General features: G+C 34.3%; 2 protein-coding genes across 2 annotated transcripts; both read right to left on the bottom strand.

Moving 5' to 3' along the window:
* Nucleotides 1-1,879: 1,879 nt before the first annotated feature.
* LOC11413114 (copper methylamine oxidase) lies at nt 1,880-9,068 on the bottom strand. The gene is made up of 12 exons (XM_003601147.4): nt 8,655-9,068; nt 7,326-7,435; nt 6,868-7,173; nt 5,876-5,988; nt 5,435-5,765; nt 5,088-5,303; nt 4,751-4,987; nt 4,256-4,441; nt 3,884-4,024; nt 3,099-3,367; nt 2,699-2,780; nt 1,880-2,314 (listed from the first exon to the last, which is right to left on the bottom strand). The coding sequence occupies exons 1-12, from the start codon at nt 8,836-8,838 to the stop codon at nt 2,180-2,182; spliced, it is 2,310 nt and encodes a 769-aa protein (XP_003601195.1). The 5' UTR covers nt 8,839-9,068; the 3' UTR covers nt 1,880-2,179.
* Nucleotides 9,069-16,601: 7,533 nt separating this feature from the next.
* Nucleotides 16,602-17,255, bottom strand: LOC11419293 (60S ribosomal protein L27a-3). Its single transcript, XM_003601145.4, has one exon. It carries the CDS (start codon nt 17,184-17,186, stop codon nt 16,743-16,745), a length of 444 nt encoding a protein of 147 aa, XP_003601193.1. The 5' UTR covers nt 17,187-17,255; the 3' UTR covers nt 16,602-16,742.
* Between the last annotated feature and the right edge of the window lie 156 nt (nt 17,256-17,411).

Here is a 17,411-nt window from a genome sequence, read left to right as displayed (position 1 = left end):
TAACAATTGGTAAATAATGTCTATATTAAATATCTTTTTCAATACGCACGCACGCGCGCACACACACATATATATTTAGTTGATAAAATACTCATTTAATTAGTGTCGGACACACATCATATAAAATTAATTTCGAATCATATTCAATATTAGTATTTTTGAAGCCCCAATCGAAAACTAACTTCAACCATTTAATAGTGTCACATAATTCTGTCATGGTAATTACACAAACAAATTAAGTACTAATTGAACTCAAATGGTATTAACTACGGCTTATTAGTAGGTCAGTCAACAGAGGGACTGTCTTTCTCAATTGATGAAACCTTCCCAACTTGTCAATAATTGAAGTGGTGAACCCTGACCAGACAAATGCAACCCAAGGTCAGTGACTTTTATAATCTTAGTCAGTATTTATTTTGTATAACTGAGTTAACTTATAGGACTCTTGATTTCAATGAAGGAAAATTTGAGAAATCAATTGGTACTGAGTCATACCTTTTAGCGGTTCAAACGAAAGACGGGTATTCTTTGTACTTCCCAACTATCAATGGCAAAAACTTTGATGTCTCAACAAGCCTTGGTACCGACCAAGTATTTATCTTCACAATCGAAGCTTAAACAATCATACTAGAATTCTGGAACACCCTATCATTGTTAGTCAGCCACAAACATGAAATAGTTCCCAAAAGTAATTGGTGGTCAATCATCCGGAGGTAATGCTGGTCCAAAAGAGCTCACTCCAAATCTCCATATTAAACAATGTTATACTTTTATCTATTTGTGTTACTAATCAATTTGACACCTTTGGACATTAAAAAAATAATGAAATGGATCAATGTAAAAAATGAATATACTTGTTGAAAAAGATATCTAGACATTCCAATGGTTTAACATCTATTTGGAAGTTTAGGAGGAAAGGGGAGGAAAAAGTTGTGAAAAGGGAATGAGGAAGAGAAATGAAAAAAATGATAGTCTGTCAGCTTGGATGGAGGAATTATTTTTTTCATAATACAAAATCCAGAAATTCAAAAATTGTATTAGATTTTTTTTTTTTTGAGAAGATAAATAAATTTCAATTCAATTACTATTGATATCAAAATAAAAAAAATTGATTGTCATGAGTATTCATTCCTTTATTATTCTCTCAAAAAATGAGTTAAGGTGAATAAATGAAGTGTCCAAACAAATGATTGAGTTAAAGTGATCAATAAGCTCTATCAAAAGATAAATCGTTCAAGAGAACTTGAGTTCAATTCCTATGTAAAACAGTTATTGATCAGACTATATTTACCGTACAGCCGAACTCCGGATTAATTGGAGTCACTTTCTGCTGAGAACCATAGGATTAACACCAAAAATGAGTCCCTAAATTTTATGAGAATTTTAAATGGATTCCTCGAATTAAAAAATATATAATTAAATTCTTAAATTTGTCAATTTTTTATAATTAAATCCATGTACAAAACATATTTTAATGACATCCATTAACTTTTTAATAATCTCTACTTTTTTTAATGTAATAATCTCTGATTAATCACCTGAATTTAGATAACCAAAAACAAATTATTTAAATTTAAAAAATTTATTAAAATAAATAATTTTAAAAAATTAACGAGGAACTTAATAAAAAAAATCAATAAAAGCTCAGAGACCAAATAGAAACCTTAATTTGGGGACTTAATTACAAATTATTTAGAAGTTTAGAAATCCAATCACAAATTACAAAATTGTTTTAGTTCAAAGACCTATTAAAAATTTTCCAGATAGTTCAGTAATCTTCCTAGTAATTAAAACTCGTTTCCTTTAAACCAATATTCTGCACTATCATGCTCTCGGTCTATCAAATGCTATCACAAAAATTATAGATTTGAGCCACATATATAATGAAATGAAAGGGCAAAAAAAAACAGGCACACACAATAACACCGCCAGATTTAGTGATTTCTGAATCTTTGATAACACAGCATGTAATGAACCACTTATTTTAGGCTAAGCAGAGCTTTCACATGTACGAAGACAAATCTAATGAATATTACTAGCAAACACCCCATCATAAACTAGAAAATCAAGATTTAAGTCCATAGCTTTATTATTATTGTAGATTAAAAATACAATCTGCTCAACTTGGTGTTTCAGTGGACGCCAAAATAGAACTTGCGTTTCCCGTCTCAGCAAGTGCCTAAAGCTTCGACGCTATCCCGCCCTGAATTGGCTTTGAAGCACCGTTATCCTTGATATCACTGTCTTTAGATTCCACTTCACATGAATTAGGTGGGACATCTACTGCAGGAGAACAATTGAAGAATCCATGAGGCTGCACACAAGAAGGGAGCTTCACATGTCAGATAATTGAAAAAACTATAGATGTACATAAAATGAACAAAAATAACAAAACTCAATCACCTAAAAAAAAAAACTTAGATAAAAAAATCAGATGAAAAAAATTCATCATATTATGATCAGTAGTCGTTTGAAGTAAAAGATGTGGTCTACTGAACATTGTCCTCAACAACAAAGACAACTCAACAATTCTCGATACTCTAGTGCCGTTCAAAGCTCCTTGGCTTTTCGCACTCAAGCATTTTAAAAAGCATGAGCAACAGAGCACCATATCAAGTAATTCAAAAGAATAAGCAAACAGCAAATTAATCAAAAGTTCTGAGAATAAATCCATGAAAACAATAAACCAAGTAATTACCATGAGCATAAAACCAATGTGTTCTACTGGCATAACAGGCCAGTCTTCTAGACGAGGAACATGTGTGATTCCAAATACATACCTGAAAACAGCACAGTTAGTCAGGAGAAGGCAAAACGCAGAAACATTTTTTGGGAACATAAAGTGAATGGGGAGAAGAAGACGGAATTTGGGGAACTTATTAAGGGTTCTATACTTCTATTACTAAAACAACACAAAATAAGCTATTTCCCTGTGGAGATACAGGATTTAATATACTGTTTTTGATGATAAAAGATTACTAATTGCATTACAAATTTTATAAAACATGATATTAAAATCTTGAGCATGCTATTCAGCACGTATATATTTTTTTTTTTGGTGTGTGTGTGTGTGTGAGAGAGAGAGAGAGAGTAAGGACCATAGAACTATATTAGTTTCTTCCAAAGACCGGTTTTGCTTAATCCATGTAGCTAGTCCTTCGCCAACTCGTGGATTTTGATTAGGAAATTCTCCTCCAGGAAACATTTCATCACGTGAATATGCTGTTACCCAAACATTATGCTTCAAGAAAGCAGCTCTTCTTAAAAACTTGGCCTCAGAACCTGCCAATGGTAAGCAGTTTGAACCTGGTACCAGCTTGTAGCCTGTCAATTGTCCAGTTCTATTGCCAGTTCTTGTGTTCCTTACCTAAAGGATTGTTATCAAAGACATAACTCAAGGAGTCAAAATCTGTTAGAACCATGGTTTATAAGTTATAACACAATTTATAAATCTCTAGACTTCCATGTTAAAAGCAAAGTCCAAAACAAGGTACCGAACCATGGTAAGCATCTTCCAGGAGAAAAAATCTAGTGCAAAAATTTCAATGATGAGTATGAAAGACATTTATTTGGAATTCTTGATCTATGAAGCACGGATATTAACATGGAAATCAGACATGACATGTAATAATTAAAGAAATTGAGAGGGGTTGAACGTAACCACATGTAATGGTGTCGTGGACACCTGTCATACACTTAATCCAAAGTGTAGGTGCTACATAGTTTCTGACATGTGCTTACTTCCATACAGAAATTGTAATTTTTTTTAAAGATCATAAAAAACATTTTCTCACCACTGTATACAAGAATTCAACAGTTTGACAGTATTAAATTATAGAAGTCTTTAGTCAGAAACTGTCTGTAAAGATCAGAGAAGACTTACAATCCAATGTCGAGCAGTCAAAGGATTGCAATCACGCATTGCTTCCAATTCAGACCTGAGCAAAGTCTCTTCGGCATAGAACGCATTATTGTGAATATTTTTCTCACCAGGTTCTTCAACTTTCATATTGACCTCCACAACCTACCGACCATATTGAGAGAGCAAAAATGTGCACTCAGAAATAATTATGACGCATTAACCAATCTGTATACTTATTGGGCATGGGCACAGTATGTTCATATGCAAAATTAAAATAGCCATCACAGTTATTTCAGTGTTCAAAATAAAGTGGAAAAGTTGGTAACAGAGACATAGAAGCAACATTATAGCATAACTTAGAGAAGTAAAATTTAGCAATTCAATTCAAGATACCTGATTCAAAGCTTCACCAGGTCTAGAATCAACAGACATGTCCATGCGAGCAACGAAAAAGTGTTGATGAACTGGAGCATATAGACCTGGTGCAATCATGGTTCCATATTTTCGAACTTCTCCAGGCATCAAGGCTCCTAAGCTGAGAATTCCAGTCAGCTTGACTTCAGCTTCAATCTTTCCATCCTGGAACAATGTGCCATCATTTTCAACAGAGTTAAATACCATATAACAAGAATATTGCAGAAATTAAAGAAAACACTAATATACCAGTACTTCATGAAAAGGAAATCAAAAACTATTCATTTAATGCTCACAGTATCTTTAAGCAAAATAAAGTAACTACAGGGGCATATAGATTTAAAGTCTCTCAATAATTTAAAGGATGTTCAGAGACTAGATATTGGTGAAGTTATGCATATCTGAAACCAGATTAATTCAAAATGTCATTGATTTCAGAATATTTATCTCTTGAAAAGATGACACCCTACTTGCCTGATAAAAGTGCCAAAAAAATGCGTACTCATAATTGGCCACTGTGCATACAAAAGAAACTGAAAGTCTTCTGGACCTCCGGACTTCTGCTAAGCCAGTTCTCCAGTCTTGATGCTTCCAGAGAATCCCATGATCCTCTTCATGCAAACATACACAATTTTCGATAGTTTCAACTCCACCAGTGAAATTTGTGAAGTGAGCATCAAAATATTTGATATAGCCCAAACAATCACATCCCTGTAACAACAAACTGACTTTAGACAAATGGGGATCCAGTCAAAAAGAATAAGATGATAAACAATATAAATACAAGAGAACAAATATGTAAGTCTAAAACCTTCTTGAGGGAATGTGCATTTTTTCCCAAGCCATCCTCGCCGGCATCAAAAGCATTTTTCCTATAATGTGGTTCAGTTGGATCTCCATAGGGTACAACCATCTCCACAAAACTCAGCCTATGAGCCACAGGCCTTCTCCCTCGACTACCATCAACATATGCAACAGAATATATAATCAAACCTTCTTTGGGTGTGAATCCAATACGAAAATTCCACTGTTGGCAGAGAAAAAACAGAGAATGTATCAAATTTAGTAATTAATAGTTATAGTTATAACTCATAATGCATCCACTCTTTTAACATTCCAGGAGACAAATCAATAAGAAATTTAACATAATAAATCTACCTTCTGCCATTCAACATAATACCCATTGACACGAAAGCTTGGACCTTCAGGTTGAATAATTTGTAAAGGTTTCACATCACTTCTATCGGAACCACCTCTGGATTCACCAGGAGTATAGTTCCTCAAGGGATCAACTGGAGGCAGAGGAACAAGTTTACGGTCTTCAAACTCTATCACCACCATGTTTTGCATATCAACAAGAACATAGATGCCCTCAACTGGGCGGGCATAACCATTTTCCATAGGGCAGTCGCTCTCAGATCGACAAAATAAGAGTGGTTTAGCAAGTCTTCGACCAGGAGCATCAGCTTCACTATGATAACCGACACACCTGCAAGAGTCATACAGATCAAAGTTTTAATAGTGAAAATGCAAAGAAAAATAATAGCAATGTCTTCAGACAAGAAAGCTATGAAACAATGGACATCCAGTTTTAATTACCAGGGATCAACCATTACAAGATCCATGTCTTCAATACCCCTTTTCTTCATAGCCTCTATAAAAGGGGGAAAACTTTTAACAACAGCCTCGCATTCTGCATATTCCTCAGCATCCTAACAACAGAGAGAATATAATAGAATTAAGTATTGTAGCATATTAATACCATGACAGCTTAACAAATGTGGGTAAAATGAATGTACAAGTAGAAATAACGGCTTTTGAAGGCTCCACAGTTTTGATTATCTTGCATAACAAAATCTGGATATCCAATTTCAGATTTACCAATCAGAAGAGCCAAACATTATTTTCTTTTACTCTCATGATAAAAGGGAATATGTTGTTTTCTTTATTCACTTCGTAAGATTGAAAGAAAAAAATACATAAAGAATAAGCTCGTAGTGAAAACATAGATTGAGCAAAATTTGGATAAACTTCTCGCCCAAAAAAAAGTGGGTTGAAAAGTCTAACCTGGGCATGTATGCCAGAAATCATTAAAGATTGGTGGATCGGTCCACCAAAACATTAAGAAAGAAAAATGAATAAATTTGACCCTTCGGGTTGGTAGGTTATGCACACAACCCCAACCCGCCAAAATCAGCAGGGAAAACAAACTGACCCGGCAGTTTGGGCTTGTTTGCCACCCCTGCTCTTGATCCTTATACTGCCGAAGGAAAGGAAATCTTCAACAGCAAGGAATGCTACAAAAAAATTGTAGTTGAATTTCAATATTTTAATCTGCTTTGATAATAAATGATGTTATAAAAATCTCTCGTCTCACTCTATACACATAAGTAAAAGCAAGCCATCTAAGTCTAACTACAGATACTGCTTCGATTTATACTGCAAACTCTTCAATTGTTTGTCTGTCTGTGCAAAAGTTTCAGTGCAAAACCAATTGAAATGACATTCAGGAGTTGAGTTATTTCAAAAACACAAAATTGTACACTAGGGTTAAAATAAAATCAGAAGCCACAAGGAAGATACCAACATACCATTGGAGGCTGAACATCAGGAACAACATTTGATGAAATTACTTTTCCTCGATGATGGCCACCTCGAGTTACTGCATGCACTTGTGATAACTCAACAATCCACAGAGTAGTCTCATTTGATTTCTTATTGTAAACAACAAGTCTAGCGCATCTTGGAGGAAGTTTTGTGGGAATTACAGGTCCTCCTTTACTTCTAGGAAGTAATGATGGTTGAAAAGGTGGAAAAAAATAAGCATCTGCTAGTGCAACAACATGTTTATCTGGTTCCAGCAAAACTACTTCAATGAAGCGCATACTATCTCTAAGCTGTAAGATATAAAAGACAATTGGGGAGGAGAAGACAAATCATATGTAATCACTTCTTCGGTACAAACTTCATTCTCTAATAAATATCCAAACTATCAAATGTACAAATATATTATCTCATACAAAAAGAAATACATATTATAGCTAACAACCTCTGGAGTAGCTCCAGCAGCCCTAACAGTTGCCACTGCCACAGAAATTTCAGCTGCAGATAGAGGGTCCAAAGGATGGCTTGACTGAGGCCTTGTCATTGACGTGATTCCTGTGCAAATATAATATCAGAGAACATTGTAAAACAAATGAAAACAAACAGAACCTACACTCAAAAACTTGAAAACAAATGAAAAAAGACGCAAAGAACTTATCAACACCAGTTCCAGTGATCTGGTTTGCTACCTAAACATATAATACAAAACAATTTTTACAACATCCTAATTTAAACCAGCATCTTGCAAACATATTGGAGTAATCAGCAACCAGATAAGATTTTTTTATACTAAATTTCAAATATATCAACATTTATATGGGAGAAAAAGCATCATATATCTAGCTAGGGTAAGGACAATTAGCATCACTAGCAACCTCTTTGGATAAACAACTTATCTGCAGCTTATAACACAAGCGCTTATCATGATAAAGCTCTGATATATAAGCTGCTTCTACGGCAACGATAAAATGAAGTTAAATTATTTTTGTACAAGTTATAAGTTGCTTTCATAAGCTATCTTGGCGAACTTATGAAAATCAGCTGAAAACCACTTATGAACAATGTCATAAGCAGTTTTCATAAGTTCTCCCAAATAGTTGTACAAAACTTATGTCAGTAGATAAGCTCAAATAAGTCCATACAAACATACCATAGTTCAATGATATTAAAATCCAACTCAAAAGCCATAGATGAAATACCGACTATAAAATAATACAACAACTACTCTTAGAAATTGTGGTTGGGTCTAACACAACCCCACAAAACCGACTTGTGAGGTGAGGATTGCCCCCCACTTATAAACATATTGTCAGGCCAACTCATGTCTGATATGGGACTCTTAACAACTGCAACCAGATTTTATCCCACTAAGTGGGGTCGGCTAAATGAATCAAATTACGTCATAATTATATATCCTAAACAATATTTGGATCAAACTAGTTGATATCATTAAAACATGGTAAGATTAATATTCATTTGTACGAAACCTAACTAATACTCTCTAAAAGAGATGTAAGCAAAAAGATTTAAAAATTCAAATGTATCCGGTCCAAAATTTCAACTAAACACATCCGACTATCGGACTCTTTTTTTTTTGCTAATATTTCATTCCGGAGGATTACATAGACATATATATAGATAAATACATGCAGGTTTGCCACCTATGATCCTTCAACATATACAAAACAACTTGAAATTATTTATTAATCAAATTAGATCATGTTTATTTAATTATTTAATTAATTGTTAGAAATGAGGAGCGAGGTGGTTATACCCTTAGAAGTGGGAGCATTGGTACTAGAAGGTTCAGGAAGCGAATCAAGCGGACGAATCAAAGCAACGTGATCGGATTGAGCAACGGCGGGGGCGGCGGAGACAGCAGCTAAGCGGGAAGAGTCGAGAGGGGTACAACAAGAAGAAGACGGTGATGACGTCGTCTTTTGCGAAGCTGAGGCCATTGCAAAGGATTCGCTATTTCGCCGATTCCAGCACCACAATAGGTATCAAGACAGTACACTGACATGCAGGTACGGCGACTCACCTTCTTTTTCTTCCGATCTTCCACCGCGCAACCGTCGTCGTCGTGAAATCTGTAACACCACTGAAACAAAAGAAATTTCTAGAATAAAGAAGATGAAGCAAAGTTTAAAGACGATAAAGAGAGAGACTCTTCACTCCACATTTATAGAAAAATGAAGTCACGTGTGAGTGTTCTTTTTTCCTTCCTTTTCACTTCACCACCTCATCTTTTTCATTTAAAAGTTAACTTTTTAATTATTGGTAAAAAAAGTTTAGATGAGGTCAACTTTAAAATTTATTGGTGTCGACTTATTAGAGAGATTTATAAATTGAGTGTGGAAATTGAATATGATGAATCAACTTCTTATTAATTGAATCATTTATGTTTCGTTGTTTCGTTTTACACACAAAAGTCAAAATGTATATAATCAAATTTAAAGACAAATATCTTTTTATAAATAGTTTTATAGGAAGGAAGAGATTAAAATAAGGAGCGGTAACTTTTCACTTTTTTATCTAATAATGAAGGATTATTATTATATTTGTTATGGGGAATGAGATAAGGGTGAGGTGGATATTACTGGCAGTGGTGACTATACGACAGTGTTTTGATGGGAAATGAAAATAAAATAAAATGAAAAGAGGAGGGTTGTTGGAACTGGAGAGGTACTTATCAATAGGATCCAATACGATAAGTAGGTGAAGGTAATTTTGATAGGAGAATCTACTCTTTTTTATGAAAGTTTTGATAAACTCCAAACAAATAGTACTTGTAGAAGTAATAAGCAAATTTGAAAGGACAAACTTGGTTCGCTTTGATGTGATGTTTCATGAACGATGACAACAATGGGAAATCAATTATATTGTTAACATCATTTTAATTTATTTTTTTAATTCAAACTAATCCAGAATTTACATCGAAAAGAATCAAATATAAAACAATGAGATGAATATATTTTAATATTTTAAGTCAACATTAGCAGATCAATCAAGCCTTATTTTAACTATTAAATATTAATTGTGAAGTTGTCAATTTAATTTATAATGTAGGATTGACGTGTCAATGTGATATATAATTTTAAACAAATGTGTTAAAATAATATATAATATTGACAATCAAAAAACATATAATATAAAATATATGAGATGTGTTTGATATGATAAAAGTAAATGTTAAAAAGAACGACATATACGACATATACTGTATTTTTTTAAAGGATCATATATTGTTTTTATTAATACACTTTTTTTTCTCTTTGTTCTTGAATAAGTTAATACACTTTTTCTTGAAGGTATATACTGTATTTATTAATTATTAATTAATACACTTATCATTTTGTCTAAACAAAGTTCCTTGTGGTTTGGGAGAACCGACAAAAAACCATTTCTGATTTTTATTTTTATTTTTCAGGGAAAAACCATTTCTGAGTTAGTGTCACAAACAACTTACAAATGAATTTCTGCCATTTTGTCCAAGTTGACAGAACTAAGTGGAAAATACCACAACAAGGTAGGTGGGGTGAATCTACTATCTAGCACTAGCACATAGCATATGATAGAAAATCATAAAGAGGAATGATATTTTGACAATTAATTTTAAACAACTTTTAGGGATAATCTTTTTTCTTCCTTCTTATTGGATAATAATAATAGAGAGAGAAAGAGAGAGAGAAGAAGGAAGGAAGAGAATAAAAGTATAATGAGTGTATGAGAGAGTTGTCACAAAAGTTGTCTAAAAGTGATTGTTTGAATATCATTTCTCAATCATAAATATAAAGAGGGGAGTACGGACTACTACTTGCAATGAATGTGCGTACATACTTTTAGAGGTAACAGGCAAATCAAGAGCAATTAAAAAGTAGAGAAATGATATTTGTACAACCACTTTGTGACAATTTTTAGATAATTTTCTCTTTCATACTCATATTCTATTCTTACTCTCTCTCTTCCTTTTTTTTCTCTCCATTGTTTTTTATCAATGAAAAGAGAGAAAATGAAGGTTGTCAAATAGATTGTACCAAATAGTTGTTCAAATATCGTTGCTCTAAAAAGTAATATGTTGCCTTATCCGAATAGTCTTTAAGAGGGGATCTACAAGCCATTTCTATTTATCCACCAAAATCTCTTACAAAACAATATTATGAAGCAATAAACAACATTCCTCTAACTAGAGTGGACAAAGAAAACAAAAAACTGAACTGAACAAAAAATAACCGAACCATTACTAACAGTTCTAGAAATGAACGGAAACAGTTCGGTTCGGTTCAATTCAGTTTGGTTCAAAACAGTTTAGTTCATAACAGTTCGGTTCGATTCATAATAGTTCGATTCAGTTTAAAAGTTATAAAATTTGATTTTGTATGGTTTTTCATAATTTTTCAATGGTACCACTAATAACAACTCGATTCAGTTTGAAACAGTTCGGTTCGGTTCAAAATGCAAACAGTTTAGTTTGGTTCAGTTTTTTTGAATTTAGCAAACAATTTAGTTTGGTTCGGTCAATTTTCATCTCGGACTAAACAATGTCCACCCCTACCCCTAACATCTCTTTGTCACACGCAAAAAAAAATTCCACCACTTTCAAACGTCTCCATCCACACCCTAACCTAACATATACATCTTAGAAACAGACATAAAACAATTTTCGAATAACTCATAGAAGAAGGGTGGGGAATGGTGAAGATACCGAGTTTTGGCATTGTATGTGGCGGGGAGAGGTCTCGTTCCGTGACAAATATACTGGATTATTTAATATGTCTAACCAACAAGAGGCAACAGTGGCGGATATTTAGGTGTTGAATGGCACGGGTAGGAATTGGAGTTTTTCTTGGTGTCGTCGCTTCTTTGTTTGGGAAGAACAACTATTACTCAATCTTTTGGAGGATTTAGAGGGTCATGTTTGGAATGGTGATGATGATGTTTGGTTGTGGAAGCGGGAGGATGACGGGGTGTTCATGGTTAAGTCCATGTACACCAAGTTGGAAGGTTTCGATTTTTTGGAGAATAATTGGGGTGTGGAGGAGCATAGAGTTTTTGATCAATTGTGGAAAAGCTCGGCCCCCTCTAAGGTTGTCGCTTTCTATTGGAAGATGATTCTTAACCACATTCCAACTCAAATGAATATTAGAAGAAGGAATGCTCTTCTGTCGGATGTGTCATCGTTATGTGTGTTGTGTGACAGGGAGGTTGAAAGTTCAAATCATCTCTTTATGCATTGTTCGGTAGCAAGACAACTGTGGATTGAGCTCCTTCATTGGGTGGGGAATATGTTTATCACGCCTCATAATTTGTTTTCTCATTGGGCTTGTTGGAATGTGGGTGCATCACGCAAGAAGATTGTTAGGGGTTTAAGACTAATATGGCACTCAACAATTTGGTTTATTTGGAAAGCTAGGAAAGACAAACTCTTTAATGCGAAGGAGGTTGACGTGTTAGCTCTAGTGGAGGAGGTCAAAGTGTTGTCTTGGCGGTGGTCTCTTTCGCACATTAAAATTCTGGCTTGTCTTTTTTATGAATGGTGTTGGGATCCTAAGGTGTGTCTTGCGAGATAGTGTGTTGTTGTGGCCTTTGGTTTGGGTGTTGTTTGGTTTCGGCCGAGCTACTAGGAGGGTTTTTTCTTTATCTGCTATGCTAAACTTTTTTTTTCTGCTGGCTGTTGTGTTGCTTTCCTGCGCTGTTGTTCGTTGGCCAATAGGAGCTTCTTTTTCTGCTTTGTTTGGTCTGTAGCAGTCTCGGTTGGAGGGTATTTTTAGCAACACTTTGTGGTGTTTTAATGTTTCAGGTGTCCGCATATATTCGATGCCTTTTGTAGCTCCTCCTTGTGCGAGTTTTGTTCGCTTCTTGCGTCAGCTCTGCCTAATAATATTTGCAGTTTAAAAAAAACGGAACACCATCAAACCAAGTATCCATCCAAAAAAAAAAAATTGACCCCATCACCTACAATCCGATTTAGATTTTGTTTTTTCAAGTGTGCACTCTAATTTATATTAATTACATCATTGTTGATTAAATATATTTTACTTTGTATTTATGATAATGGTGAATGAACCAATGTTTAACAAGGATACTTAGAACTATTTTTCTCTCTCTATTTTACTCATACATTTTTTTAATATATATGAAATGATTAAATGACTTAATTATTTTAGAACGAAAGGAATACTTTATTCTCAGTATTTTATTCTATGAAGGTAAAAGTTCCGGAGGAGATCAGACAACTAATGCATCCTTGTGCTATATTAGATCCTATTTTTATGATGATTGGTCTTTTTACATAGGGTGCTTAAACTTCTATGTCCTTTTAACCTTGGAAAATTCATCCAGCATATATTTTTTACCTATCTCCTTTGTTATCACCTTATTAACATGTTACATTGGTTTCTCTATTTATTTTTTCATATTCCAAGGTGTAAAAGAGTTTGAGTGTATGTCTATAGATCATTTTCCTTTGACCGGTCTATTAGTTAAATTAAATAGGAGAATCGTTACATTAGTTTATGATATTCTCCTATTTAATTTAAGGTTGGTGATATTATCCTTGGCTACTAGATACATTTGGGTGTAATTCACAAATCATCACATAATTAGTTGTTATATATCTTCTATCAGCTGAAGTTGAAGTGGATCCAACCATCGTTAACTTTTTTTTTTTTTAAAGTTTTTGAAAGAAATAGAAAAGATCATAAATGAAAATTATCTTAACTCCTTTGCGAAAGACATGATTTATCTCCGGTCCTTGTCTCGAGTTTCACCTTATGTTGTAATAATTTGTTTAACTATCTTCAATTAGACAAACAGTGTTGAATGTGGCTCCCTTGCTGGAAAGAGGTTTATCCCAAGTTCTCGTTGAAATATATTCTTCTGAAGTTATAAAAATGATCCAAAAGGGGGGCGTCTCAAAATCACCCTTGTTGTTCTAGTTGGAGTTAGTTAAGCAAATTACGGCAGAATGTGAGCATAGAAGTTAATCATGGTACCCGTAAGTAGAGCTGTCAAATGAGCCAGTCCGGCCAACTCGCCTTGGTCCGGTGGGCCAGCTCATATAAATGGGTCTGACTGGATCGGCCCACTTGATTCATTGGCTACTAAAATTGAACCCAGTCCAATTAGTAGTGGACTACACGACCGATGAGCCAGCCCAACTCATATTTTAAAATGTATTATTTTGTTTTTCTCGAAAAAAAAATCGATGGAATGAACAATAAAGCTACATATCACATATTCTTTCTAATAGAAACCTATTACATAAATTATTATACATTAAATAAATCACATATCTTCGTAAACTTAGTTAAATTATATATAAAATGTCTATTAAATCAACATCCATAAGGATAAATAGCACAAAATAATCAATACAAAAGTAGAGTATTTATCATAACTCACAAAGTGAACCTTGAAGACAACAAAATTCAATATGACATAATAAAATAATTCAGTCTTACCTAATAAAACTATTTATAAACTATTTATTTTTTATAAAAGGGCCGGCCCGCAAGCCCGGCAGCCCAGCCCAGGCCGGCCCACACTAAAATAGAGGACCGAAGGGCCAGACCCATTTTGACAGCTCTACCCGTAAGGCTCATCAAGTGACTTATGTTTTCACCTAAGAGGGATTGTACTTGAAAATGACAGAATTTTGGATGGAATAATATTTATTTTAGCATGCTTTACTCACCTCTTGGTCAACTCTAGATTACTAGAGTCTCTTTACCCTAAGAACTAAAAGGTTAACATAAAAAAAAACATATATGTGCAAGTCTTTAATTTGGTTCCCATATGCAAGAGGATTATAGTTTGTTTTCGTTTCTTTTAGGTTTTCTTTTATCCCCTTTTTGTGTTGTTTTTACAACATAATTAATGTCACTAATCATAAATCAAAGAAATAACATGCTAAGCTATTTTTTTTCGCCGAACATGCAAGATTTTATGAATAATGCTAAATGCCATGACAAAAATCATCCCGATCTCCATCTATTACTTTACTTCCACGACCACTTCAATGGCAATGGAAGAAGCCAATGGCGGAAAAGAATATTTCATCCGTGCTTTATTTTCTCACTATAATAGCTCTACGCCTCTACCACAAGTGGAAATCTGACATGATCCTTTATCAGGTTGAGATCAAACAACCCCTCAGTCTCGTTATCATCGTCTTCATCATAGCAAGTGTGTTTCCTGAGCATGTCGACGATATTGGGTTTGGAATGTGATTTGATTGGAACTCGATTTAACCGTTGGTGGCATTGGTGAGGTTTTTTAAAATTAGAGGCAACCTTGTTTTCCATATAATTGGGTCTTTGTAGTGTTTCATTGTGATCGAACTGTATACAAACATGACTGTCCTTGCTTATGTAGATATGACATATAAGAAGGTGGTATGAAATTGTAAACAAACCATGGCTACGTTCATGATAGCAATCTGGGCGTGCTTCCGTCAATGGAGTTGTTAATTTTTGAAAAAGAGGTATGTGTTAAAAAGAAGAGGTTCCAGGCGAATTCACGAAATGTTGTGTATAGCAGTGGTGAGATTTTATTGCGAGTATCTTAACACTCAAGTAAAACCAAAATAAACTACATGTTTTTGGTTCTTATACAATTTTCGACTTTAGATTTTAATAATCAAAAAGAATTACAAACTGTACCTTTTATACCAATTAATAATAAGCTAGAAGTTGTGGCTTTAAGTTTAAGGGGTACGTCCGTTTGACTTGCAACATATATGTTCGTTTCTCTTCTGCATTCTATGCTGATTTCAATCCTAGTTATATGGAGGGTTCTAGGCATTACCTATAGACCAAGAACAAACCAATGAAGATACCGGCTAAGTTGTTACTGTAACGTGATGATACATATAAATTATCTAACATGGCAACCAGTCTACATGGATTCACATTGGATTATAAAAAGAAATTATTGGTGCTATAGAACGAACAACATTGATTCATTACATTACATCAAGCTTTCCCTTTGAGGCCTCATTAACCAACGAAAATATATACTTTTATTTATGTAATAAATAATTGCAATCAGAAATTTTGGAAGACGTTGATCTTTTATTACATAAAAAATAAATGGGTAAGTTTCTAAGTTCCCCTATTTCATCATCAGTATTCAAGGTTAGGGGTTGACTGACTTGCTACTTGACAGTGAGTCCTGTGTTGAAAGGAATAGAAAACATCATCTCATTGAGTTAAGACACTCAACTCAATGAAACATATTGTTAACCCAATCCAATCACTCTAGTTCAATGGCTACAAACACTTTAATCACACTATCCTCTTCTCATTAATGAAGAAGAAAATTCAGGAAAAAACATTTAAACAAATCAGTTATTCATTTGTATTATTTAGCGTAAACTCCCCTTCTATAATACTCTAAAGTAACAAGGTTCATTTGCATAGCAGCATACAAACACTACTCAACATTGAGATACTGCATCAATGTGAAAAACTATATTGTACAAGGTATAAGTTGTTTTTCTTAAAACTATATAGAAAATCTTATAAAAATAAGCTGTCTAGCGAAATAAACTTATGACATGTTATCAAAAGTTCTAACAAACAGGTGCAACTAATCTCCTCATTGCAGCAACACACAACAAAACAAAATTTTCCACATATTCATTTCATTAACCTAAAACGCAATTTCACATTATTATGATGCTTCAACAAAAACCCTAATCAATCAAACGCAAATTAAATTAACTCAATCAAACGCAATAAACTTGAATCCCAAAAATATTGCATAACATAGATCTCAATGTCAACAACAAAAACAAACAAAATTAAAAAGGGGCTAACAACCCTAATTTGTTCGAAACAAAATACCATAAAAAAAAAAATCAAGCAGTAAGAACAACAGCACCACCAGCTTCCTTGATCTTCTTCTCAGCAATCTTCGAAATCAGCTTAGTCTTAACAACAAAAGGCTGATTCTGAGGCAAAACACCTTTTCCAAGAAGCTTAAAGAATCCAAACTGAGTGACATCAATCATAGGAGCTTTATTCTCCTTCAAAGCTTTCTCCTTCACATCTTGTGGAATGAGAGAAGCGATCTTGTCGATGTTGACAATAGGGTTATAGAATTTGTTACGAAGCTTGTGAAAGTAGCGCATACCAACCTTACCGAAGTAACCTGGATGATACTTGTCGAAGAGGATACGATGGTGGTGCATTCCTCCGGCGTTACCACGACCTCCGGGATGCTTGCGATGCTTTCCGATACGACCGTGACCGGCGCTCACGTGACCTCTCTTCTTCCTGTTCTTCTTGAAGCGGGTCGTCATCTTCGTGAGGTTTTTGCTTTGGATGCGGCTTTGCCCCTGCCAAGAAAATTAGGGTTTGGGAGTTTGGGATTCTCAGTTTTTGTTTATATAGTAGACTTTCAAACGGGCTTTTTGAGAATTTTGGTAGAAATGATGGGCTTAGCCCAAGAACTAGTGTGGACTTCAAGATCAGGTAGCCTGTTTTTTAGTAAGTTTCTTTTCCCACCCTCCACACCTGTTTCGGAT

Source organism: Medicago truncatula, chromosome 3 (genome assembly GCF_003473485.1).
Source record: "Medicago truncatula cultivar Jemalong A17 chromosome 3, MtrunA17r5.0-ANR, whole genome shotgun sequence".
Lineage (NCBI taxonomy): Eukaryota > Viridiplantae > Streptophyta > Magnoliopsida > Fabales > Fabaceae > Medicago > Medicago truncatula.
This window is presented reverse-complemented; position numbering and strand designations above follow the sequence as displayed.

Coding starts and splice junctions, on each gene's coding strand:
- LOC11413114 (XM_003601147.4), bottom strand. CDS start 8,838: ATGGCCTCAGCTTCGCAAAAGACGACGTCATCACCGTCTTCTTCTTGT. Junction 5,766..5,875: donor CTTGTAATGGTTGATCCCTG/GTAATTAAAACT, acceptor TGACTCTTGCAG/GTGTGTCGGTTATCATAGTG. Junction 4,442..4,750: donor TTTTTTGGCACTTTTATCAG/GCAAGTAGGGTG, acceptor ACATTGTTCCAG/GATGGAAAGATTGAAGCTGA.
- LOC11419293 (XM_003601145.4), bottom strand. CDS start 17,186: ATGACGACCCGCTTCAAGAAGAACAGGAAGAAGAGAGGTCACGTGAGC.